Raw genomic sequence first — 25,253 nt, 5'->3', positions numbered from 1 at the left:
GGCCCCTCCTTCCCTTTCGGGGCGTCGCACGGGGGCGGTCCGGCCCTTCAGCGCGGGGGGGGGGAGGAGAGGGGAGGGGGCTCTGCCGGGCGGCCCCCCCGTGCCTCCCGGGGGCGGTGCCCGTGCTGCCCCGTGTCCGCCCCACCCTGGCCGCGCGCTCGCTCCGTCACTGGCCGCCCCGGGGAGACGCTCCGGCGGCTGCAGCAGCGGCGGCGGCAAGGCTGATCGGGAGGCGCCCCCGTCCGTCCCTCCGCCCGCCCGCCCGCGCCCCCGTCCCCGTGGGGGAGAAGAGGTGAGGAGGCGCCGGGGGGGGGCAGCGGGAGCCCCTTCCCCGGGGGGGCGCCTTCTGCCCTTGGGACCCCTCCCTGGATTTGGGGGGGGGAACCGCCGCCCGGGGGGGGTAGGCGGGGGGGAACCGAAGGCTGGGGTGGGGGTTTGGGGGTTGGAGAAAGAGGCACTGGCCCGTCCCGTTCCCCCTCCTTACCTCCCCTCCGCCCCCCCGGCCGCCCTTCCCCCACCCGGCGCCGCGCCGCTCCGTTGCGCCGCGCTCCGGCCCGGGTTTTCCGCCTGGCCCTCCCGCTCCGTACGGGTCGATCCGGGCCAGGTTTTGCTCGCCGCCGGGCCGATCGGCGGCCAGTCTCGCGAGCCCCCTGCGCGCCGCAGCCAATCGGGGCCCCGGGCTCGAGCGCCGGCAGCCAATGGCTGCGCCGCCCTGGCTCGGCCAGGGCCAATGGGGAGCCTCCCCGGCCTCCCCCCTCGCTCGGGCTGCGGCGCGCTGAGGGCTCCGAGCGGCGCCTCCATTTAAAGGGGCCGCAGCAGGCGCCCCAACCTCGGCGGGGCCAAGGGCCGGGCGGCGGCGGCGAAGGCGAAGCGGGGCGCCGGGAGACCGTCGTGGCCCCCGTCGTGGCGGGCGGAACTCGAGCCGGGGGTGGGCAGGCAGGTGAGGGGGGGCCGGGCGGGCGGGCGGGCGGGGCTGAGGGGGCGGCCATCGTGGGCCCGGAGGGGGAGGGGCTCCTCGGCGGCGGGGACCTCATGAGGGGGCGGGGCCCGAGCGGGGGTGGTGGCGGGGGGCGGGGCCAGGGGCGGGGCCAGTGGGGATTGGCCCGCGCCGGAGGGAGGCGTCCTGCAGGTACTTGTGCTGGGCTGGGGGCGGGGCCGAAATCTGGGCGGGGCTCTCACCTGGACCCCCCCCCAGACTCTCACCTGGCCAGGTCGGAGGGGGGGGAGGGGCAGAGGGCCCCGGAGGGCTCCTGCAGAGACTTAGGGGTCCCGGGAGGAGGGGTCCCAGGCGGGGCGGGGGGGGGAGGCGGGAAGACCCACCGGGGAGCTTGGCCAGGACTGCGAGGGAAGGAACGAAGGAAGGAAGGAAGGAAGGAAGGAATCCTGCAGGGACCTCTTGGGGCCAAGGAGAGGAGGGGTCCTGGGGGAGGGGAGGGGAGGGGAGGGGAGGGGAAAGGGGGGCGGCCTGCCCTGGCAGAGCAAGGCGGGTCTGCCCTGGGGAGAAAGAAGGAGCCTGCAAGGGCTTGAGGAATAGGGGCCCGGGTCTCCCCTGGGGAGCGGGCCTGCCTTGCCATTGGGGTGGAAGGATCCTGAAGGGACTTGTTGCATGGAGAGGAGCTTTTTGGGGGGGTGGGCGCCAGTCCAGACTTCCCCTGGAACTCTTCCCTAAACTGGACAGAAGGGTGATGGTGGGTGGGTGCCCCATAGGAAAGGTAATCCTTCTGGGCTGTGGAAAGGAGAAAGGAGGGAGAACCTCATCCAGGTGTCGCAGTGGTTGGAGCCAGGTGCGGGGAGAAGGGAGAGGGATCTGCAGAGAAGCAGGCCTGGGATTGCCTTGCACTGGGCGGAGAGTCCTGGTAGTCACTAATCAATGAGGAGAAGCTTCTTGGTTGGGTCCACTGGAAGGAGTCTTGCAGGCTATCTTGTCAACTCTTTGCTCATTCTGGGATGGGCCAGGCCACATCTCCTCTGACGCTTAGATGGGGGGGGCAGTGGTTCCTACCGTCTGGCAAATTGAGGTCTGTTGGACAAGAGAAGAGAGCAGGCAGAAGAAGCTGGTGATAGGTGGGACCAGCCGTGTTGAGGGGAGATCTGCAAGCAGGGAAGCTGGTCGGGGCTCTAGAGGGTAGCAAGAAACGGCTGGCGGTTAGTTCCTTTTTCGGTCTAGAACTGCAGGGTCTAGACCAAGCCAGCAGAACCACAGGTTCAACAGAAATCCACATGTTGGCTGCTAGATCTGGAACACTGTAGGCCAAAAAGAGAGTAATTTTTCAGACTCTTTGATCAGGAAAAAGGCCTCTACAAGCACATGCTCAAAGCAGGGAGACGGATCTTTGAACATAGATGGGCCTGCAGGTCTCCATGAGGAACTGAGTGATTTGTAATGAGGCAGGTTGGGATTTGGGAGAAGAGATGGTGGTCCTTCAATACTGGGATGCCTGCTTGTAGGTACTGATGTGGGAAAGCATGGGGGGGGGGTAGAGAGGGAGGGGATGCAATGCTTGAGTGAGGCTAAGCCTTGCTTTGTGCCCCAGACAAGCAAGGAGCGTTCGGCTGTTCGAAGGTAGCAGGACTGGACGAACTCCCACCGCCCCTCACCCTTGGCTACGCTGGATAAAGCTGGTGAGAGTTTCAGACTAAAGACCTCTGTAGGGCCACCCCCAGTCTTTAAAAATGGGTTGCCAAAGGGGAGGAAGATGGGTCAAGCTCGTGTGGGAGAGTCTATTTTTTTAAAAAAATTCTTCTTATTCTTTTAAACTGGTTACCGGTTTTTGTCATAAGGGAATCAGTTTTATCTTAGGTCCAGGACAAGTCAGAGATTTGACACTTAGTTCACTTCTGATGCATTGTGTGTGTGTGTGTGTTTTCGAAGATCTCTCTCAGCTGGTTCTTAAGGTTCCCATTCGGTTTAGCCTTGTTTATTAAAGTTATATTATTTGCTGATCTGACTCTTCAGAGAAGCAATAGACCTTTATCACAATCAGGAAACGGAGTGGCCCACAAGGTAGTGTTGGCTTACAACTCCCACCAGGCTCAGCCCTTGTTGGAAACCATGAGGAATTCACAGGAGCTACCGTCCAGAAGCGTTGAGGGGACAACAAGGCGCCCCACGCCTGCTTCTGCCCTCAAGGGAGTTCGTGTGCTCACACGGTTTTCTCTTTCCCTCCTTTTGTTCCTAGTTATTGGCCGTTTTCTGAATGGATTCCAGTGAATTTCCTGGCTCCTTGGGGCCTCTGTCTCTGCCTGATAAGCCCCTGATTGGTGATCTCCCTGCAGAGATGGAGTTTGGTGAGGATCTTCTGGCCTCCCAGACGGCATCGATCCCACAAGGCTCAGCTCTCCCGAGCCAAGAGATGGAGTGGGAAGAGCCCAAGAGAGCCCCTTCGGAGGGAGACGTGGATCTCGCCTTGGTGAAAGCCGACGAGCTAAGGAAGCCTGACAGCCTGGCCCTGGACAAGCCTGGCGCCCTGGATGTTTCAGAGAAGCCCAGCCTCCTGGATCACGTGGACAAAGAGGAGGATGTGGTGATTTTGGAGAAGGCTGAGAACGTGGATAGCCTGTACCAGGCCCGTGGTTCTGAGGACCCGGAGGCTGGGCCTGGGGACCCAGCTGCATCCGGAACAGAAGCTCTTGTGCCGGAAACGTGGGCGGAGGAAAGTGCACCAAAAACAGACTCTGGGGGCCCTAAAGAGGACGGGGCCCTGAGCACAGCCTCCCTCCCGGACAGCCACGTGGTGGAGTCCCCAGACGTGGTGGAGGTGAGCAGCACGCCCCCTTTGCAAGAAGCGGCGGCAGCGGCGGCCTCGCCCAGCAGTTCACCAACAGGCCAGCGGCCAGCTAAGAAAGTTCGCTTGAAATCTCCCAGGAAGAGCTCCCCAGTGCGGAAGGACGAAGAGGCGGCATCCTCGGAGGAAGGGAACGAGGCGGCCTGCAATAGCATTCCCAGTGCCACGCCGGGGACGGGGAGTCCCGCGGAGGCCGAGAAGGAGGGCTCTGACTCCCTTTCGAAGGAGCCGGCCAAGCCTAAAGCACAAGAGACTGAGCCACCAGCCCCCGTTCCAGGTGGGTAGGCAGAGCCAGAGGCCCTCCCCTCCGAGGGGCTGAGAGAGGGAGAGTGAACGGAGGGGGGGGAAGGGGTCCACCTCCTCTCCGTTTGTGCACCCATTGGCGGTGGCAGGGCGCCTTCCTCCCAGGTAGTCTTTGTGACCAGCTCACCCTCTTGCTCGGTTTGCAGAGCCAGCCTCTTCCCCGTTTCCTCCCGAGGCTTCCTTCTAGGGCTCCTTCCCCAGCCCGAACAAGGGAGACCACGGGGCTCACCGAAGGCCCTGCTTTTTTGTGAAGACACTTTTCCGGCCCAGCCACATCCGCCCTGGATGTCCAGTGGCCTTTGCATGCCGTTGGCTCGCTGGTGGCTTTGGAGCAGCCCTTTTCTTTTGCCCAGTTCCTGGCTAGGGTTTTACGACACAGAATGGACCTGTCCCGTTCCCGGTCCTTTCGAGAGCACCACAGTCAGCTGTTGGGTCTCTTTTGTGCTTGTTTTGTAGGGGAAGGCCCTGACGCCAAGGGGAACGAGCAGCCGGTGGTAAAGGTAAGGCAGCGGGTGAGGGGAGCGCGTTGATTGAGATGTCTCTCTGTTAACATCCTTGCCAACCCTTCAACCCGTTGGGTGCCTTGCCTTCTTTTAGAAAAGGAAGAGAAACAACCCCCCCCCCAGGGCTCAGGCTTGAAGTCCTCTGCTTTGCGTCCCTTCCACCCCTTTCCCTTTTCTCTCTATTCTTCTTATGCGTCAGTGTGTGTGGACAACCACACACAGGCAGGGCTTCCCCCGAGTGTGCCTGCCTTGGAGTAAACAAGAACAGAGTCAGGCCCTCCCCAGGCTGTAGCCGTGATGAATCCTTGGTGTCTTCTAGGAGCCGAAGAGGAGCGAGCGGGCCAGGAGAGCAGAGGTGAACCGGCCAGAGATCGTGAACTCCTCAGAGAGCAGTAAGTGGTCTTGCTGTGTCCTGCTTCACCGCCCTGAATGCTCCTGATCTCATCAGGTTTCAGAAGCTAAGCAACGTTGGGAGACCAGGAAGTGTCCAGGATCGCGCAGTGCCGGTTGAGCTAGGAAGGAATCCCACTCGAACCCCTGGAGAGCCACAGTTGTGGCCAAGCACTGTTGGTCACCGACACAGATGGACCCAGTAGGAAGGAACGTCCTGTCTGCCTCGGCTGGCAGGTTGTCAGTCCAGTGGGGGAAATGGCCCACTGGGAGTGAGAGGGGTTCACCGGTGGCCATGAGGTAGGAGACTTTGTGACGCTCCATCAGACCAAAGAGTCACCCAGAACCCCCACCGTACCTGCCATACCTGGCCTTATGCTTCTCTGAGGCCTCAAGTAGGCTCTTTTTTACATCACTGCTCCCGGATCACTTTAATTGAGGATGCTGCTGCCAGGGATGGAACCTTGAAGCCTCTGTGTACAAACGACGCTCTCTCGTATATTTCTGAGATGTTCCTTGTTTTTTTTCCTAAAACACTCCACATTGTGCATGCTCTCCCTGAGATTTTTCGTGGAAGCCTGGCGTAACTGCTGGACAGCTCAGGGGTTTAGGTATTTGGCTGCAGAGCCCGAGGTTAAGAGTTCAGTTCCCCACTGCGCCTCCTTAACAGGCTGGATTGGATGATCCAGAGGGTCCCTTCCTGAGATGATGAAGATGAGTAAAAACCTAGTAAGAAGGGAGTGAAGGCGTGGAGTCTCTCTTCTTGAGCCACAGCCCTCTCCGCTTGGCTGCACCACCCCACCCGCAGCCCACCCGGCTTTCCTGCCTCTGTGCTTCCCTGTGCCCGGTGCTTACTGTCTCTTGCCTCTCCCAGTTCCTGTCTCTGATGAGGATTCCGACGCGATGGTGGATGACCCCAACGACGAGGACTTTGTTCCTTCCCGCACGCCCCGCCGCACGACCCGCATGTCTCTGCGCAACCAGATGGCGCAACGAGCCGCCCGCTCCACCGTCGCCAAGATGACGTGTGCCAACTGCCGGACCCCCCTGCAGAAGGGCCAGACCGCCTACCAGCGCAAGGGGCTCCCCCAGCTCTTCTGCTCCAGCTCTTGCCTCACCACTTACTCCAAGAGGCCGCTCAGCAAGAAGACCTGCACCTTTTGCAAAAAGTAGGTGTTCGGGTGGGGGGGGGCTGGCTCCCTGGCCGGCTGGCCTCCCTCCCTTCTGCCTTTTTTTATCCGTCCCCGTGCCTGGTTGCTCTGGGGGGGGGCAGCTCCCCTCTGCTGCCGCGCCTGCCCCCACCTCCCCCCTTTGTGGCTCCCCCCCCCGCCGCCTTCCCCCGTCGCCCCCAGCTTCTGCGGCCTCCCTTCTGGGGCAGGGGCAGAAGCCCCCTCTTGGCCAGCTCCGGTCTGAGCGGCCCCTTCCTGCCCTCTGCAGGGAGATCTGGAACACCAAGGACTCCGTGGTGGCCCAAGTGGGCTCGGGCAGCTCTTTCCACGAATTCTGCTCGTCCGCCTGCCTCTCGCTCTACGAAGCCCAGCAACAGAAGCCGGCCCCGCAGGCCGCAGAGGCCACGGACACAATCCGCTGCAGCGTGTGCTACAAAGCTGGAGAGGTGAGCCTGTGGACTCTCAAAGGCAGAAGTGGGGGGGGGAAAGAGGAGACTCCCCACCAATATCCCACAGCTTTCATAACAACTTGCAAGAGTGCCTCTGGGAAAGGCTGTTGATGGGGGAATGAATAGCTCATTGGCCTGCGAAGGGTTTTCCTAGGTTTAGCCTCTGAAAGAGGCCCCTTTCCAAAGAGGGTCAGGCTTGGGGAAGGAGAGAGAGGCTAGGGGTTGACCCTGATTCCCTTCTAAGCTCCTGCCCGTCGCTGTCCGAGAACTCGATTCCCACTGTGACAGAAGCAAAAGGCCTGCTGTTTGTAGAGGTAGCTTCTATGCACGGAGAGGGGGCAGCATCTGGGGTGGGGGTTGCCCTCTGGAAGCCCAACCCTGCCTTCTTCATGGAGGGTGGGCAGCATTGCTTGAGGTGGGAGGAGGGCTCCTCCTTCTTGGGGGGCAGTCTGACCCCTTGGCTCTGCCCCCCAGATCCAGCACGAGGTCAGCAACGGGAACGTGGTCCACCGGCTCTGCAGCGACGCCTGTTTCACCAAGTTCCGGGCCACCAAGGGGCTGAAGACCAACTGTTGCGACCAGTGCGGTCTCTACCTGTACAACAAGGGGCTGCCGCTGGAGTACCTCTTCCACGAGGGCCAGCAGAAGCGCTTCTGCAACACCACCTGCCTCAACAACTACAAGAAGGTGAGGCGTTGGCAGAAGGCGAGCCTGCGGCGGACGGGGGGGAGAGCATGGGGGGGATTCTAGGGTTCTGAAACCAAAACGGGAACGTTCCCGGGAGGTTTGCAGCTGCCCCGTGGGTGTTGATCTGGCATCCCCGGCTGAAAAGCAGGTGGCCCTCCGCCTTGTCTCTGCAGAAAAACACTCGGGTCTACCAGTGCATGTGGTGCAAGACCCTTTGCAAGAACTTCGACATGATGTCCCACAAAGACCGGAACGGCAAGTTGAGCCTCTTCTGCTCTGTTTGCTGCACCACCTCATTCAAAGTCAAGCAGGCCGGCCTGACAGGTAAAGGAGCAGCTCTCTCTCTCTCTGTCTCACCCCCCCCCTTCCTGGGTCCTTTGGCTGGTGCCAGGCCAGTTTCAGTGGGGGACAGGATAGTGTGTGTGTGCGTGTGCGTGAGAGAGAGCGAGAGAGCTAGCCATCTCTCTGCTCTGAGGACTGTTAGCCTTCCAGGCCCACGTCTCCCTCTGTGCCTGGATAAGCATCGCGGTCAGTCAGGTTTCTGGGTGCTGGCCGTTCTTCTCGCAGCATTCCTGGTTCTGGAGGAACAGCAGGCCATGGGGCAGCCATGAGGCTTCTCAAGAAGAGTCAGTGCCTTTGTTTCCTTGGTTCTTCTCACTGCCTTTCCTCTTCTCCCCCCCCCGACCCCCACCCCCCGCAGGACCCCCTCGGCCTTGCAGCTTCTGCCGGAAGACCATCACCGAGATCTCCTACTACAACAAGAACGAGCAGGTGGTGTACCAGTTCTGCAGCCCCAGCTGCTGGACCAAATTCCAGGTACATACGGAGGCTCTGCCACCGTCACAGTGACGGGACCCATCCCAGGAGCCTGGGTTTTCTGCATGGCTGCGGTCTGGTGCACCCATCAGACTCCTGAAAAGTCTTTCTCTCTCTCTCTGTTTTCGTTTTCAGATGGGTTGGGCGGGAGGGGTGGGGAACGCTCATAGCTCTTGTTGTTTGCTGAGAAAAAACTTTCAGTGGTGAAGGCCGGGTTTGCTAAAAGCACTTAAGGCGGAAGGCGGTGTCATGAGGGTTCTGTTGGCCAAGGCAGAAGGGTCTGCCTGCTGCTTTTTGTGGGTGTACGTTGCTTGCCAAGACCCCCTATCCGCCATCTTTATTGTCATGGGCAAGAGTCACGACACCTCTGGCCAGCGGTTTCAATTTGCCTTCTCATCTCAGTGAGAGGTGCCCACATCTTCTCGCTCCTTCCCCTGGCGTGTGGGTGGGTGTGAGCGAACGTTTGCCCTTTTGTTTTGTGGGTCACCTGCTGCCTTGCCACCCAAGCTCCAGATTTTCCTGGCTGTCCAGAGGGCACACGTCCCTCCCTTCCTGCCCTTTGGCCCTCTGTGAGGTTTCCGGCCTCTGTCCTCACCGACAGTCGCTCTGTATTCCAGTATTGTGTGGCCAACCCTTCTCCCTCCGAAGGCTGAATGTCTGTGAACATGCTGAGGTTTCAGAAACCCAGCCAGTGGCCATAGAGGGAAGGTGGGCGGGCGGCCGGGCAGTCAGTTGGGTGAAAACGAGGCCTGTGCATCTCATCCATAGCTTATTGATCTATCTATCTATTTATCTATCTATCTATAATGTTGACTCTATCGTGGGGGTTGTTGTCTCAAATAAAACTGTTTCTACTTCTGCTGATGCCGAAGAGAGTTTGTGTCTACTATCCAATAAATCAGTCAAATTAACATTTGTGTGATTTGCATAATTTATTCTACTCGCAGAACGATGCTCTTGTACGGCCCTTGTCCCTGGCCAAAACGTGTTCTTCCCCCCCTCCCAGGAGCAGCTGCAGCAGCTGGATGTGCCCTGGGAGAAGACACTGGGCAGGGCACCTGCCTGCTGAGCCAAGGACTGCCCCCCCTTAGTGCCACAGGATGCAGTCAACCCTCAGGGGTGGGGAAAAGGAGGGCCCTGCGGGAGGGGAGGGTCTCCCACCAGTGGGTTGTGGGCATGGGAAGGAGGGCGCTGAGGGCCTGCCTGGGGGTGGAGGAGGGCTCGGGGCAAAGCTGGGCGGTGGGCTGCCGGAGGACTATTTAGAGAGACCCTGCAGCAGAAGAGGGGGGCCTGGAGGCAGGGGGGCCAGAATGGAGGGTCAGCCAGAAAACAGCTTGGAGCGTGTGTGCCGTCATCACGGTTGCGTTGGGCAAGTCCTCCCGAGGCCGGGCAGGTTGAGGCGGACGGGCCGCGAGGGGCAGAGTCCGTCCTGTGTCCCCTTCTGAATCTCTTCCCCTTCCCTCAAAATGCAGCGCACCAGCCCAGAAGGTGGCGTCCACCTGACATGCCATTCCTGCCACAGCCTCTTCACCGAGAAGCCCGAGATCCTGGATTGGCAGGTGAGGGGGCTGGAGGAGGGGAGCAGAGGGGTGGAAGGAAGGAAGGGCTCGGGAAGGCCGGGTCTCCGGCAGTCTCTTGCAGGGAGAGCCACCCAGAGCCTCGTGGCCCCTGGAGAGGTCTCTCTTGTATGGCATCCTCACACCTGGGGCTCCCGTTCACGAGACGCCTGGGAAGCAGGAGGGCTGCAGGCTCCCAGAGTGCTTGCCTGCCCGCTAAGCTCGGGTCGTCTTTAAGGAGCCACAAGACAGCTGGCTGCTTTTCGGAGGGCAGGCTGGCCCCTGGCGGGCTGGGCTGATGACAGCCCCAGAAATTCCACGTGGGCCGTGCCCACAGCGGACCTGGCTGTCTTTCTGTCTGTCTGTGTGTGCCCAGATGCCACAGGGGCTGTGCCACACAGAGGGGAAGCCCCTCCACCAGGGGTTGTGTTCCTGAAGGGGGGGCTCCTGTGAACTCAGGGGGGGCTCACCCCCCCCCCGGCCGCAGGCCCGCCTGTCCCTGCCTTGCCCTGACGGCTGGCGGGAGCGGCCCGCCTCTTCTTACACCCCCCTCCTTCCCCCCTTCCCCCCTTCCCCCCTTCCCCCCCCCCACAGGACAAGGTCTACCAGTTCTGCTGCCGGGACTGCTGTGAGGACTTCAAGCGGCTGCGAGGGGTGGTCTCCCAGTGCGAATACTGCAAGCAGGAGAAGCTGCTCCACGAGAAGATCCGCTTCTCCGGGGTGGAGAAGAACTTCTGCAGTGAAGGTACCCCCGCCCGGGTGGGGTCAGAGGGGGGGGGAGTGGGGATCCCAGGGAGGAACCTTTGCCAGGAGGCGGGTTCTTGTGCAGAGCCCGGAAGAGCCAGGACCGGGCTGAACCGGGGGGGGGGCAGATTCTGCTTTGGACCAGAGAAGCGAACGGTGGCCGGCCCCCACCCCTGGGGGGGCAGGGTTGCCAGTGGGCACCTTGGTGTTGCTGGGTAGGGCCATTCCTCTTGAGTTCTCTGTTTGGGGGCTGCAGAGCCCCACCCCGCCCCACTCCTCCCTGGGAAGGCTTCTTCACCCCGGATATCTCTCTCCGTAGGTTGCGTGCTCTTATACAAGCAGGACTTCACGAAGAACCTGGGACTTTGCTGCATCACCTGCACCTACTGCTCGCAGACGTGCCAGCGGGCCGTGACGGAGCAGCTCGAGGGCAGCACCTGGGACTTCTGCAGCGAAGACTGCAAGAGCAAATACCTGCTCTGGTACTACAAGGTCAGTCCGGCACCGTCCCCCCCCCCCCAGCATTGGGAAGCCTGGGGCTGGGGCGGTGGCTCTCCCTGCTGGAAAGCAGCCCGTCTCCCCTGCCTTGGCTTGCGCGGCGGCTTACCCTCCCGAAGAGAGACAATTTGGCCGCACTGGTGCATCTTCCCTGCACGTTGGGCCAAAAGCGGGAGAAGCCGCTGCATGAACAGGGTCTCGTTCCTGGGGAATAAATGCAGGGGCGGATCCCCAGCACAGATGGAGATGAGCGGGCTCCCTGCAGCTCTTGGCCCAGGAGAGACCTGCCCTGAGGTCATCCAGGGAGGATGCTTTGAGCGTCAGGTCCCAAAGGGCACCAGAAACTGGTTAGGTTATCCAGAAGTTGACGAAGGACCTGGAAACTGAGCCCTGTCTGTGAGGAACGGTTCCGTGCCTCTTCATCTGAGGTTTTGCAATGAGAGGGCCTCAAACTGGGCTTGGATTGACATCTGTCCGTCCGGGGTGCGGAAGCTGTGGCTTCCCTGTTGGCACCAGGTTGGACAAGGTGACTCGTCCTTTCCAACTTTGTTGTTTCGTCGTTAAGTCGTGTCGGACTCTTTTCAACCCCATGGACCAGAGCACATGCCAGGTCCTCCTGTCTTCCACTGCCTCCCGGATTGGGTCAAATTCATGTTGGTCACTTCGATGACCTGTCCATCCATCTCGTCCTCTGTCGTCCCTTTCTTCTCCTCTTGCCTTCACACTTTCCCAACATCAGGGGCTTTTCTAGGGAGTCTTCTCTTCTCATGAGATGGCCAAAGTATTCTTTGGAAGTCTGCATTCAGTTTTCTGTAACTTTCCCTATCTCCCTTGCATTTTGTTTCCCTTCTCCTCTCTGCTATTTGTAAGGCCTCGTTGGACAGCCACTTTGCTTTCTTGCATTTCCTTTTCTTTGGGATGGTTTTAGTTGCTGCCTCCTGTACAATGTTACGGGCCTCCAGCCATAGTTCTTCAGGCACTCTGTCCACCAAATCTAGTTCTTTTTCCAGCTGGTATTCTGCAATTTCCTCCATGGCCTCCCAGCGGAGGTCTTCCCATCACCCAGAGAGTTCTCCTCCCCCTCCTCCCAGTAGTGATGTTTGCAAAAATGCGAAAGAACTTAAAAAGAAAAAAGTTGAGGGAGACTTGAAAAGCAGGCAGTTGAGCTGGAGCTCATGGGGTTGCGTGGGACAGAAAGCCTAGGGCTGGCAGGAATGCTGCCTGTCCCCCTTTGCACCCTGAGCCCCATAGCTGCCTATTCCAGTGGTCCAGATTCTTGTAAAAATCTTCGCCATGTGCTGTCACATCTCTGACGGATGGCGACCCTTTTTCAGGACTTTCCAGGCAGAGGACAGTCAGACGGGGCTTCTCTTCCTCCGGGGGTGCGCGGGGGACTGTACTGCCGGCCCAAGGCTACTCCCACTGCCTCTACCCACGGAAGGCTCCGTGGGGGATTGGACTCCCAGCCTCTGGCTCCACGGCCAGGTGCCTAAACCACTGAGCGACCCGGCCAGTTCCAGAATCAGTAGCAAGGCGCTTAAAGGAGGTGCCCCTCTCGTCTTGGAATCGTTAACTAAAAGTGTGCATCTTGATATAACAACTCATCCTCATCATCACAGCTGTCAAAGATCTAGAAGCTTGTTCTTAGGAGTTTCCCTGCCTGAAGGCAGGATTCCGTGCTTCCTGGGAATTTGGCTTTGATGGAACCGTCTAATTCCGTTCTTTTTCCCCCCTGCTGTGGCTTTCAGGCGGCCCGATGCCACGCCTGCAAACGCCAGGGGAAGCTGCTGGAAACCATCCATTGGCGAGGACAAATCAAACACTTCTGCAACCAGCAGTGTCTGCTCCGGTTCTACAACCAACAGAACCAGCCCAACCTGGACACCCAGAAGGGGCCCGAGAGCCTCCTGAACAGTGAGTCGCCGGAGGGGTTCCGACAGGGGCCTTCCAGGGCATGACCCCGGGGGTGGGTGGGACAGGGGGGTGTATTGTGGGTCTCGTCAACCTCTCGGGTTTTGTGGGTCAGCCAAGAAGAAGCCGTTCTGGAGCTGCCTTTGCAGGGAAGCTCCGAGATGGGACTCCACGAGGCGGCTGCCTTCTCCAGCAGAGGGTCCCACGGACGACGGGGCCAGGAGTGGGCGGCCACCCCGCCTGTGGATAGCTAGCTCACCTCCCTGTGCCTCTGCCCCAAAATCCCCAGTGAAAGCAGACCGGCCTCGGGAGGGAGGGAAGCCGGAAGACCCTCCTTGGGCTGAAATGGGGAGGAGGTCCCGGCCAGGGCTGGGGAAGGGGCCAGGGCAGCCTTCCTGCAGTGCCTCCCTCTTCCTCTGGGGAGGCCTTTGGGGGGGCTTCTTTCCCCTCTTCCTGGCGCGCCCCACCCAATCCCACTCACTTGCCCATCGAGGAACAACCCTCCGCTGTCAGGGCCGGAGGCTGAGCCTGTTAGTTTTATGGACTACAACTCACGCGATCCCCAACCCGCATGGTCTCTGCCCTTGTCGGCAGGGCAGAACTGTGGGAACTGTAGTCGGGGGTGGGTGGGGAAAAGCTTTGTCCCTTGGGGGAGAAATGTATTTCTTCCTTTCTGCTCTCCTGCATGTGTAACTGCCGACGGCGACAACTGTTGTGCAGATATAACCTGTGCCACAGCTGCCCGACGAGGCCTCCTGCATTCAGAACATGGTCCTCACCTGGAAAGGGGGAACTCATCCTCCCCCCCCTTTTCTTCTCTCTTGCAGGTCAGAACCCGGAGCCCAAGCAGCCGTCCTCAGCGCCCCAGAAAGCAGAGACCAACACGGTGAGCAGTCCCACCGGCCTCGCTTTGTGGTGGCCTTCAAGCAGCCCTGTGTCTGTTGCAATCAAAGACCCTCAACTGGGGTGGTCGGGTCTGGCTTGGAGGCCAGAAAAGGAAGCCAGGTGGAGGTGGTATCTTTCAGGGGCATGAGCTGAGAGCTGCGGAAGGAATCTGGGGTCTCTTGGTGGTCCTGCACCAGCCCAGGGCCCCCCAGTCTGGGGTGGGGGTGGGGGGGAAGCGGTTGTGGTTTTTAAAAAGTCCTTCCTTCCTTCCTCCCTCCCTCCCTTCCTCCCTCCCTCTCTGTTTCTTTCTTTCTTTCTTGGAGGGCCGTTCCCAGCAGCCATCCTGGCTGAAGGGTCTGAGACTTGGCACACTCTACCTGCCCCCCCCATGCCTTTCTTGAACTGCTGCATGGCGTGCACAGGAGGAGGGAGGGGGAGGAGGCCGGAGGGTGGTTGCTCCAACTGCTGACACGTCTCTCCCGGTGCGGATCTGTGCCCAGGTGCCTGCCAAGAACAGCTCTGCCTCAACAACCCCAGCTGCCGCCCCTCCTGCGCCGTCTCAGCCGGCCACCCCGCGCAAGAACAAGGCCGCCATGTGCAAGCCCCTGATGCAGAACCGGGGGGTTTCCTGCAAGATCGAAATGAAGTCCAAGGGGTGTCAGACAGGTAGGGGAGTACGAGGGAGGGGCCATCGTCGCCTTGGGGTCACGAGGCTCGGCGGGTGGCCCTTGGGCGGCCACCTCTCTTTTCTTAGGGAGAGCCGCCCTTTCTCCCGAGGACTGTCCGGACTACATCTCATGTTAGGCGAAAGAGCCCGCAGAGGAGAGCTGGGGGTCCCAGAAAGTGTCCACCTAGAGCTTTCCCCGGATGGCCAGCGGGCTCCACAGGTGTCACACTGACAACCCCCGGCCAGAGCCTTCCCTGCTTTTGTCCTCTTTCAGCGGGGGTGTGTGTGTCATTTTTTCCCATCTGGCCCCCTCTATGTTTCCACCCATATGTGGGACGTGCCGCCCAGGGGGACCTGCTTCTGCTCGCTGCTTGAGGGGAACAGGCTGGTCGGGAGGGAGCCGTGTGTGGGGTCGGGGGGCTTGGGAGGGAGCCTCTCTGCCCCCTCTGCTCTTTGGATGTCTTGAGGGGACAGGAACCGCCCCGCCTGATGGATGCCCCCCCTTTCTCCCCGCCAGAGGACGACTGGAAGCCCCAGGTGGTGGTGCTGCCGATCCCTGTGCCCATCTTTGTGCCTGTGCCGATGAACATGTACTGCCAGAAGGTCCCTGTGCCTTTCTCCATGCCTGTCCCGGTAAGTGGGCTGCACGGCCGGCCAGGTCCCTTCCCTCTTCCTGGGCAACTCTGCCGTCTTGGGCGTCTCGCCCCTCTGACGCCTCCTCCCCTCCTCTCTTCGAGGTCCCTGTGCCAATGTTCTTGCCCACCACCCTGGAGAGCACGGAGAAGATCGTGGAGACCATCGAGGAGCTGAAGGTGAAAATCCCCTCCAATCCCCTGGAGGCCGACATCCTCGCCATGGCGGAAATGATTGCGGAAGCCGAGGAGCTGGACAAAGCCTCGTCGGACCTTTGCGGTAGGTCCAGAGGGAGTCCCTTCCTGCTCGGCCGGCGGTGCCAGAGCGGGGACTGCAACTCTCTGGCTGCCTCCCAGCCGGCTAGAGAGGAAGGAAGGGGTCTGGGAGGGAGGTGCGCTTTGCCAGCGACCCAGAGGCACCTCCACGTCCCGCACCGCCTGCCTCTGACCACACGAAGGCAGAGCAGCCCTGGATGTTTCTGGTCCGCGCAGTCTTGCTTGCGAAACGCTTGCGGCTTTTTGCCGGAAAGGAAAAGTCAAGAGAAAGGAAGGAAAGGACGACGTGGTGCTGGTCGTGGTGGGGATTACAGGCCCAGGAGGCCTCTCCAAAGAGCTCCTTCTGCTCTGGCTCTCAGCGTGCTGCTGCCTGGGCCTCCAGAAGGAAGGGTGGGGGATTTCTATGCCTGCAGGAATGATGAACCTTTGGCAGCCATAGGGCCACCTTTCATGGTAGCTAACACCCCAGCGGCCATATTTCTTTCTTTCTTTCTTTCTTTCTTTCTTTCTTTCTTTCTTTCTTTCTTTCTTTCTTTCTTTCTTTATTTATTTATTTATTTATTTATTTATTTATTTATTTATTTATTTATTTATTTATTTATTTATTTATTTATTTATTTTTGGACTTATATACCGCCCCATAGTACTACAAGCACTCTCCGGGCAGTTTACAATTTCATTATACAGGCTACACATTGCCCCCCCACACACATTGCCCCCCCCCCCAGCGAGCTGGGTACTCATTTTACCGACCTCGGGAGGATGGAAGGCTGAGTCAACCTTGAGCCGGCTACCTGGGATTTGAACCCCAGGTCGTGAGCACAGTTTAGCTGCAGTACAGCGTTTTAACCACTGCGCCACGAGGCTCATTATATGGCTCATAATATGCCATTGTTTATTCATTTATTTATTTTATTTATATCCCACCCATCTGGTCTGGTCGACCAGGGTCCAAGCGAAAAGGGGAGGGGGTTGTGCAAGACTTCCTCACCCCACCCCTCTTCCTTCTTCACCCTTCTTTCTCTCTTGCCCATCTTTCTCTCTCTCTCTCTTTCTCTCCCTGGCTTGGAGGTTGCTGTGGCGTCCATCCAGTGTCCTTTGTTTGTTTTCCTTAAACCCAAGTCCACCCTCTGGATGCGTTTCCTCACTTCACGCTGCCACCAGGTATTATTCACTCAATACCAAATAGGTATCTTAGACACGTGCTGCCAATACAACAGATTTATTGATATTACAGATGTTATGCAATTCACAGGAGAAAATCACAGATGTTTAGGAGTATTCTTTAAATATCATTTCACGTTGCTTTGTAGGTGTATTTATTCACTGTTGCAATATTCTTTGACTATCTATTTATTCTCTATTCTTTTGAACTCTTTCCCTATCAACTCTAGCATTCCAACTTTCCGATCTCTGTTTTCACTTTCTCCATTCAATCAGTTCCCTTTTTCCCAACTCTCCTCTCTAGCTGCCAACTGTCGATAACTGTCTTTTTGGTTCCGCCCCTCCTGTCCTCTCATAGGCTCCTGCCCTTGAGCTCACCATGATGGACAGGCGTGACCACAGTTGCCTAGTGAGGTTCCGATTCCTCTGCACGCCCGCATCCTTGCCACCCCCATGCTTTTGGGTGTAGGGGCCCAGGTGGGGCGTGCGTGGGGGGGGCACAGCTGCTCCCTCTTGCCTGGCAGGGACGCGCTCGCTCTTCCGCGGAAGAACACAGCCGGAAGGGGGGTGTTCTTCTTCTCCATTCGGCCTCGGGGCCCTTTCTCGGGTCTGGGGGGGGGAAGGCCCTCCTTCCCGTCTCCGGTGCTGGTTAGAGCCGGAGGGGCCGGGCTGATGCCTTTTGTCCTCGCAGACCTGGTGAGCAATCAGAGCGCCGAAGGCCTCCTGGAGGACTGCGACCTCTTCGGGCCGGCCCGAGACGATGTGCTGGCCATGGCCGTGAAGATGGCAAACGTCCTGGATGAGCCGGGCCAGGATTTGGAAGCCGACTTTCCCAAAAGTAAGGGCCAAGGCAGTTGGGCGTGACGGGCGGGCAGGGAGCCAGAAGGAGGAGCCTCCCATCTCCCTGCACTGACCACAATGGCTTCCTCCCCTCCCTCCCCCCCTCCCTCCCCAGACCCCTTGGACATTAACCCCAGCGTGGACTTCCTCTTCGACTGTGGCCTGGTGGGCCCGGAAGACGTCTCCGCTGACCAAGACTTGCCTCGAGCCATCCGCAAGGTGAGGGCGTGGCTTGACTCGGGGACCTGTAGGTGCCCTCCTCCAATGGGGCACGGCGTGGCACTTGCCCGTGGCACTATGGATTGGACACGGCTTGTCAGGACAGGAGGGGACCTGGCTAGAATGGCCTCTGTGAAGGCCGCCCCGTGGAGACCCTGGCTCTGAGCTCACCAGGCAGCCAGAAGAAGCGTTGGCTAGAAGGGAGCGGTTCCTGCCTGTGAAGACTTGGGGGGGGGGGAGGATGACCTGCTGCAAGGATGTTTCTCTCCCCCCCCCCCTAATGCTGTAAAAGGAAGGTCTGCCAGCCTTACTCTCTGTGTGCTTGCCTGCATGTGTGGACGTGGAAACAAAGCCGTCCGGCAGGCCTCTGTCATTTAGGCAATCGGTGCTGGGGGTTTGGGCTCCCCGGTTCTCCCTCTTTCTATCCCTGTCTGTTGGGAAGCGTCCGGCTCCGCGGGCCATTCACCTTCCCGTCCTCCTCCTCCTCTTCCTCCTCCTCCTTGTTGCCAAACAGGGCCAGAAGCGCCTGGTGCTCTCGGAGAGCTGCTCGCGGGACTCCATGAGCAGCCAGCCCACCTGCACCGCCCTCAACTACTCCTACGGCGTGAACGCCTGGAAGAGCTGGGTGCAGGCCAAGTATGCCGGCGGGGAAACCAGCAAGGGGGACGAGCTGCGCTTCGGCCGTAAGTGCGGCGGGTTCAGGAAGGGCAGCGCAAGGCCGGGCTGCCAGGGGGTGGGTGGGGAGGAATCGGGAGGCCGGTGGGTGCCCCCCCCCGGCTCCCAGGCCTAACGCTGTCCCGGTCCCACAGCCAAGCCCATGCGCATCAAAGAGGACATCCTGGCATGCACGGCCGCAGAGCTGAATTACGGGCTGGCCCAGTTTGTCAAAGAGATCACTCGGCCCAACGGGGAGCGCTACGAGCCGGACAGCATCTATTACCTCTGCCTTGGCATACAGCAGGTGAGCAACCTCTGGTGGCAGACCGGCTCCCCCATCATCCCGGCAGCAGTGCGGCCGAAAGACGGCCGTCCTCTCGTCTCCCTTCTGGTGCCCCCTGCCTCCCGCCCGAGTCTCTTCCCAGGGGCGGAGGAAGGGTTTTGCCCAGGAGGGCTTGGCTGCCTTTCATGGGGTCAGCCCTGTTGTTGCGGCGCAACAGAAGGGCCGTTCCGTCTCAGAGCAGACGGAGGCAAGTGGGCAAGCACGGTACGTTTGGGGGGGGGGAATCCATGGGGAGGGGATTTTAAGGCCCCCTTGCCTCTGCCCTGGCGCTCCTTCGCTGGACCAAGGCCACAACACCTGCAGGAATTGACCTGATGGTGTGTCATGGTTACCAGCTGTGTACTCTGTGCTTCAGAGGAATGGTGGACTTGTAGAATGGCCGCGTTGGAAAAGGGGCCCCGAGGACCTTCCTTGCAGAGGGTGCGGGATCATCCCAGACGGAGGGAGGCCAGGCCTCTGTCTCATAACCTCCAGCAAAGGAGAGTCCCCTGCCTCCCGAGGTGACCCATTCCACTCTCAGTGGGTGGGTTCTGAACTCCTGGGGCTCTTCTTCTGAGTGAGGAATGACCACCTCCTCTCCCACGATGCCAGTAGGGAACGGATTGTAAAAGCAAAGCAAAAAGCAAAGCCTGCTGCTTATATACCGCCCCATAGCGCTTCAAGCACTCTCTGGGCGGTTTACAAGTTAATTATGCAGGCTACACATTGCCCCCCCCCCCGCGAGCTGGGTACTCATTTTCCCGACCTCGGAAGGACAGAAGGCCGAGTCAACCTTGAGCCAGCTCCCTGGGATTGAACCCCGGGTCGTGAGCAGTTTTGGCTGCAGTACAGCGGTTTAACCCCTGCGCCCCGAGGCTCTTAGTTGTAGTTCATGAAAGCTGAAAGCGGGTGGCGGTTTATGCTAAACTGGATTTGTGCCTCTGAAGGGCTGAGTGTTGAAAAAACGGGCCCTGTGGGCAGCCAGACGTCCCCCCACCTCGGAATCTGAGTGGGGGGCAGAGGGGTCTCTCTCTGTGTGTGTCTTTGTGTTTCCTTTCTTACCACCAACCCTGACCCGTTTCCCTCCTCCAGTATCTGCTGGAGAACAACCGGATGGTGAACATCTTCACGGACCTCTACTATCTGACCTTTGTCCAGGAGCTCAACAAGACGCTGAGCGGCTGGCAGCCTACGATCCTGCCTAATAGTATGTGGGGTTGGGGGGGCCAGGAGGGGGGGGGAGAGAGCATGGCTCTCCTGACGAGGTCCTCGGAGGACCTTTCCTTTGGCCACGAACTATTCATAAAGTCCTGCTGGACAGGCCGGGCCTTGCCGAGTGTGGGGTGGAGGGATGCCAACAGGAAAGCGCCCCCCCCCGGTTCCCTGTTGCTTTGTGGAAGCCTCTGTTGGCGGCTCTGTTTCGGGAGCCCCTGGTGGAGGGCTCTTCCCCCCCCCCTTGCCCGCCCGCTGCCTTGGGGCTCCCCAGTGACCGAAGGGGGCCTGGGGCGTGTTTTTCTTGCAGGCGCGGTCTTCTCCCGGGTGGAAGAGGAGCACCTCTGGGAGTGCAAGCAGCTGGGCGTCTACTCCCCCTTCGTGCTCCTCAACACCCTCATGTTCTTCAACACCAAGTTCTTTGGGCTGCAGACAGCGGAGGAGCACATGCAGCTCTCCTTCACCAACGTCGTGCGGCAGTCCCGCAAGTGCACCACCCCGCGCGGCACCACCAAGGTGGTGAGCATCCGCTACTACGCTCCCCTGCGGCACCGGAAGGCGCGAGGTAGGGCACGCTCTCTGCAGCCCCCACCCCCCCATCTCACTCCCCACCCCATTGTGGTTTGCCCACCCGTTCTGCCCCCCCAAGGCCGAGCCCCCAGCCTGCCTCACCCACCCGCCCACCTTTCTCCCCGCCAGACGGCAGCCTCGGCAAGCGGAAGCGGGAGGAGGAGGTGCCCGTCTTGGAGCAGCGAGAGAATCGGATGAACCCCCTGCGGTGCCCGGTCAAGTTCTACGAGTTCTATCTTTCCAAATGGTGAGCGCCTGGGCCAGGGGGGCGATTTGGGGGGGGTGATTTGGGGGGGTGGCTTGGGATCAGAGCCTGTTTGCATGGCTGTGGCAGTTGGGAACTTAACCGGCTGAAACAAAACTAGCTCTCGGTTAATGTGGTACATGCTATAGGCTCAGAAATATCCTGATAGGAGGAGCTGAGAAAGCTGCCTTCTGTAGAGTGGGTAGTAATTCCGTCCCTCTATCCCAAGATCTTCCCCGGGGGTGGGGCTGGCTTGGAGGGTTTCCCAGCGGGGTCCTTTCCTAGCTCTCTTTGAAAAGACCCCTGGGATTCCCTGGCAGTCTCCAAGGACGAGCCAGGCCTGGCCTTGCTCAGCTTCTGAAATCAGGCAGGATCAGGTGTGTTCAAGGTGGCTCTAATAGAGTAAGATACTGTGGTAGAGATCTAATCCGTTTAATTGTGCTGATACTATGATGGCTCTTTTAGATACCTAATTTTTACATTCCTAAATAGCCCACCTTAATGTCATCACATTTTTTCTGCTTAAAAGGGCACCTCTAGCCTGGCTGTGGATTCCCCCCACTGGGCCTCCTTGTCAGGGGATGGAACCGATGCTCTCTAGAGGATCCCTTCCAGCTCGGCCGTTCTAAGATGAAAAGCCTGTTAAGGCTACAAATGGAAGGAGACGGGTCCTCCTTTGAGAATGCTGGTCATGTGACCAGAAAGGGACAGGCCCCACCCAGTCACCCCCAAGTCCTTACTTGTGGGGCAGATAAGGAGGGAGGGGGACCCCACAGAGGCAACCACGCAGATCCACCCTGCGGCTAGGGTCAAGTTCTCTTTTAATGGGGAATTGGGATGGCTGAAACAGATGTGCTCCTTTTGTGTGTGTGTGACTTTGAAGGGTAGGAAGGACTCAGGAGCCAAACCGGGCAGGAGCGCTGGGTGGGAGAACACACAGGTTGGGCACAGAGGCAGCCACTCCCCCCACCACCCCGAAATGGTTTGTTCAGGGACCATAGGGGGGTTCCTTCGGGGAGGTGTAGGGGAAGCTGGCTGCCTTCGGCAGAGTCAGACCCTCGGTCCAGCTGCATTGAGTCCAGCCGGCACCCGTACGGTGTCCGGGTTTTCCAGGCGGGATTCTTTCCTGCCCCTCCCTGGAGGCGGCTTCCCGTCTGGGGCCCGGCCCGGCCCGGCCCTGCAGAGCTCCTGCAAGCAGGCGAGGTCAAGGGCGGGGGAGCCGTTCTCAGACCTCCCTGCCCTCCTCTCTCGGCTGCCGCCTGGGCACTGAATCCGAGGTGGCTGGCGAGAGGTGGCGGAGCCCTCCTCCCTGCCCGAGGTGTGTGTGTGTGTGTGTGTGTGTGTGTGTGTGTGTCCCAGCCCCAGCCTCATCGTCTTCCTCCTTCCTTCCTTCCTTCCTTCCTTCCTTCCTTCCTTCCTTCCTTCCTTCCTTCCTTCCTTCCTGCTTTCTTTTCCTTCCTTCCTTCCTTCCTTCCGTCTCGCCCAAAGCCCCGAGAGTCTTCGCAGCCGGAACGACGTCTTCTACTTGCAGCCGGAGCGGTCGTGCATCGCGGAGTCGCCCCTGTGGTACTCGGTGATCCCGATGGACAAGAGCATGCTGGAGAGCATGCTGAACCGGATTCTGGCCGTGCGCGAGATCTACGAGGAGCACAGCCGCGGGGGTGGGGGGCTGGACGACGACATGGACTGAGCGCTGCTCTGGCCTTCCCGGAGCGGAGACTGTGCGGCTGTGTCGCAATCCTGCCGGCCGGTCGTTGGGGGACATCTGGGGGGTGGGGGGGCCGAGGAAGGGGCGGAGAGAGTGTGGGGCACCTTGCCCCTTCCCCATCCGGGTTGTGATGAGCCCGTAGGACTCTTCCCACTATGCGCTAGTGAACGGTTCCCCCGAGAGGAGGTTCCCCCCCCCACTGGGCACCCTTCTCCCTCTCTTTGTTGCTGCCTCGGAGTGCCTGCCTGCCTGCTTGCCCCCCCACCCCACCCCCTCTGGCCCACGTAGCACAAGACGGATGAGGCCAAGCTGGGGAAGCATAGCGGGAGGCTCTTTTTTTGGGGGGGGAGGGAGAGAGATGGCAGAGGTTCTGTAGCAGGGGCCGAGGGGGTCCCTTTTGGTGGGCTGAAGCCCCTTCAGGATTGACATAATGCGTGGGAAGGGGGGCCCATTGTGCACATGTCCTCCTGCGTGGGGCTCCTGCAGGGCCCCCCCTCTGCCCCACCTGCGCTCTTTCCTTGGGGAGGCCCTCTTTCCTTGACCCCAATGGTTGGTGTCCTTTCTTCTATCTCCTCCCTTGCAGGTTGGGGATGGCGGGGCGGGCTCCGAAAGACCCACCGGGAGCCTCTTCCGCCCGGCTTCCCTGACGCCCTGCCTGGCCACCCCAGGCTCTCGCTCTCTCTGCCACCCGGGGCCAGAGGTCCTCCGGCATCTCCCCTCTGCCATCCCCGTCTGTGTGTGTTGCGTCAACCTCTCCGCGCTGTGGCTGCTGGTGGTGGTGGTGGTGCTGGTGGTGCCCGTCTTATTGAGCCTGTATATATTGTTCTGGCCCAAGCCCCCCCCCAATCCCCGTTGTGTCCTTGTCGCCAGTGAGCCAGTTTGCGGGTCTTGTCGTTTGTAGTGATACTGGGGCGTTAGGACCCGCCCTCGCCGCCCCACCTCCCTTGCTGACCCATCTTTCGGGAAATCATGCATTTCAAATAAAGGCACAAAACCTGCCCTGCAGTGTCTGTCCCTCTCCTTCCAATAAGTGGGGAGGGGGGGCAGGGAGGGAAAAGGAAGGGAGGGCTCCTCCTGCCTCTGCACCCCAGGAGGTGCTGCCCCCCCTCCCTCCCTCCCCCCCACAGCATCTTGCCATTTCCTCATAGCCCCCTGGACCCAGCAGCACCCCCAGCCCCTTACTTTGCAAGAGTTCGTTTTTAGCAGTAAAATTGTGGCTGAGCCAGTTGAGCAGGGGTGGGGTGGGGGGAACTGGAAGCCTTACTCCAAATTAATTAATTTTTTCCCTGCCTTTCTCTCCAGAGAGAGAGGAAGCTCTCCCTCCAGCTGAGGTGGGTTAGCTGTACACTCCATGCCGTGTTCCAGAGGTGGTGCCTCTCACCTCCTGGCCACTAGGGGGCAGTAGGTTCTACAAGACCTGCCCAAGCCACAGGGCACACCCCCCCCCCATCCTCCCTGAAGCTTGTGCGCTGCTTGCCTGCTTGGGTTTCTTTGGGTTGGAGCGAGCCGTTCTGTGCCGAAGGATCAGAGGAGCAAGGAAGGGGCAGCGGGAGAGGCCTTCAGCCCAATCTGTCTGCCCTGCCAAGGTCCTTGGGCACGGGGCTCGCCATCTGGGCTGCAGGCTGATGCGATCCGCTCATGTTCAGCTGCCTCCGAGGAGGGGCAGGGGGGGAAGGTTGAGGGTCTTCTGGGACTCGGGCGAGGAGGGCGAGCCGAACCGTAACCCTAAACGGCCAGGTCCCCGGGCCTCCATTTGCTGCTGGCTTTGCTGCCGTGCTTCTGGTTTGCACCCCAAGCGGGGCTTTGGCTGGCCCCCTCTGGGCCGGGACTGACTTTCTCGCTGTCCTGGAAAGAGATGCTGTTGGCGGGCGTGAGGCTGGGGCAAGGAGCCAGGGAGTCGGCCGGCATCTCCGCCAGACCCCCTGTCGGGCGCCACTTGCTGTGGGCCACGTGGCAGACCTCCACCACGTTGAGCAGGAGGGAGAGGCAGGCCACGGCCAGCATGAAGAGGACGAAGATAGTCTTCTCGGTGGGCCGGGAGATGTAGCAGTTGACCGTGTTGGGGCAGGGCCAGCGGCTGCAGCGGTAAAGGGGTTTCAGCTCGAAGCCGTAGAGGAGGTACTGGCCCAGGATGAAGCCCACCTCCAGCAGAGCCTTGAAGAGGATGTTGCAAAGGTATGTCCTCAGGAGGGCCCCTCGGAGTCGGATCCGGCCACAGGCATCCCGCACGGAGGCGGGGTGGCCGCTAAGGGCGGCCGTCCGCGTCTTGGGCAGGCCCTCCTGCTCTTTCTCCTCCATGCGCACCAAGTGCAGGATGTGGCCCAAGTAGATGAGGCTGGGCGTGGAGACAAAGATGATCTGCAAGACCCAGAAGCGGATGTGGGAGATGGGAAAGGTCTGGTCGTAGCAGACGCTCTGGCAGCCCGGCTGCTTGGTGTCGCAGGAGAAGTTGGACTGCTCGTCCCCCCAGACCTTCTCGGCCGCGGCCCCCAAAACCAGGATACGGAAGACGAAGAGCACCGTCAGCCAGACTTTGCCCACCACCGTCGAGTGCTCCTGGGCGCTCTCCAGCAGCCTCCCCAGCAGCTGCCAGTCGCCCATGACCTGCGAAAGGGAGCCAAGAGGAGCAGGGGCGCGGTGAGGGACCATCGGAACGGGCTCCCTCCCGCCCAGCCGGCGGCCTCTCCCTAGGCCAAGCTGGCTGCCCTTCGATGTCCTGGACCCAAGGCTCGCGGGGCTCCTCTTCCCCGGCGGGAGCCCTTCTGCCTCTGGAATCCGGGCACCTCGCCTGGCGTGTCCCATTGCGTCTCTTAAGCCCCAGCTTTGCACCTGCCAGAGGGTGCCAGCTTTGCTGCTTCTGGGCAAGGCATTCCTGCCTCGAGAGGTGCTTTGCCACTCTGGCGTGCTTTTTCCCCCCAGGGGATGTGCCCCCCCCCACCAGGCTGAGCGTTAAAGCCAAGCGTTCTGCATTTCCATTCACACCCCTAACCCCTGTGCCGCCCCCCATGCGAGAAGATAAGTACTAAAAATACGGCAACTCAAGGCC

The 25,253-nt window shown here is 60.1% G+C and overlaps 2 protein-coding genes across 4 annotated transcripts; one reads left to right on the top strand and one right to left on the bottom strand.

Moving 5' to 3' along the window:
• Positions 1-87: 87 nt before the first annotated feature.
• On the top strand, positions 88-23,206 carry ZMYM3 (zinc finger MYM-type containing 3). Of its 3 annotated transcripts, none has more exons than XM_072981360.2 (25): positions 88-292; positions 3,180-4,062; positions 4,545-4,588; positions 4,911-4,983; positions 5,856-6,150; positions 6,419-6,596; positions 7,074-7,286; positions 7,460-7,610; positions 7,987-8,102; positions 9,575-9,661; positions 10,253-10,403; positions 10,722-10,894; positions 12,649-12,814; positions 13,639-13,697; positions 14,197-14,362; positions 14,881-14,996; positions 15,101-15,275; positions 17,127-17,273; positions 17,391-17,494; positions 18,009-18,177; positions 18,304-18,455; positions 19,566-19,680; positions 19,996-20,250; positions 20,385-20,502; positions 21,988-23,206. In XM_072981360.2, exons 2-25 carry the CDS (start codon positions 3,198-3,200, stop codon positions 22,187-22,189), a joined length of 4,290 nt encoding a protein of 1,429 aa, XP_072837461.2. In that variant the 5' UTR covers positions 88-292; positions 3,180-3,197; the 3' UTR covers positions 22,190-23,206. The 3 variants fall into 3 exon arrangements, with proteins under 3 accessions (XP_072837461.2, XP_072837460.2, XP_072837462.2); XM_072981359.2 differs by lacking the exon at positions 88-292 and adding an exon at positions 588-940; XM_072981361.2 differs by lacking the exon at positions 88-292 and adding an exon at positions 1,440-2,622.
• A 726-nt stretch (positions 23,207-23,932) lies between these two features.
• LOC110080201 (gap junction alpha-3 protein) lies at positions 23,933-24,808 on the bottom strand. Its single transcript, XM_072981352.2, has one exon. The coding sequence runs from the start codon at positions 24,806-24,808 to the stop codon at positions 23,933-23,935; it is 876 nt and encodes a 291-aa protein (XP_072837453.1).
• Positions 24,809-25,253: the final 445 nt, after the last annotated feature.

This window comes from Pogona vitticeps, chromosome 11, assembly GCF_051106095.1.
Source record: "Pogona vitticeps strain Pit_001003342236 chromosome 11, PviZW2.1, whole genome shotgun sequence".
Lineage (NCBI taxonomy): Eukaryota > Metazoa > Chordata > Lepidosauria > Squamata > Agamidae > Pogona > Pogona vitticeps.
This window is presented reverse-complemented; position numbering and strand designations above follow the sequence as displayed.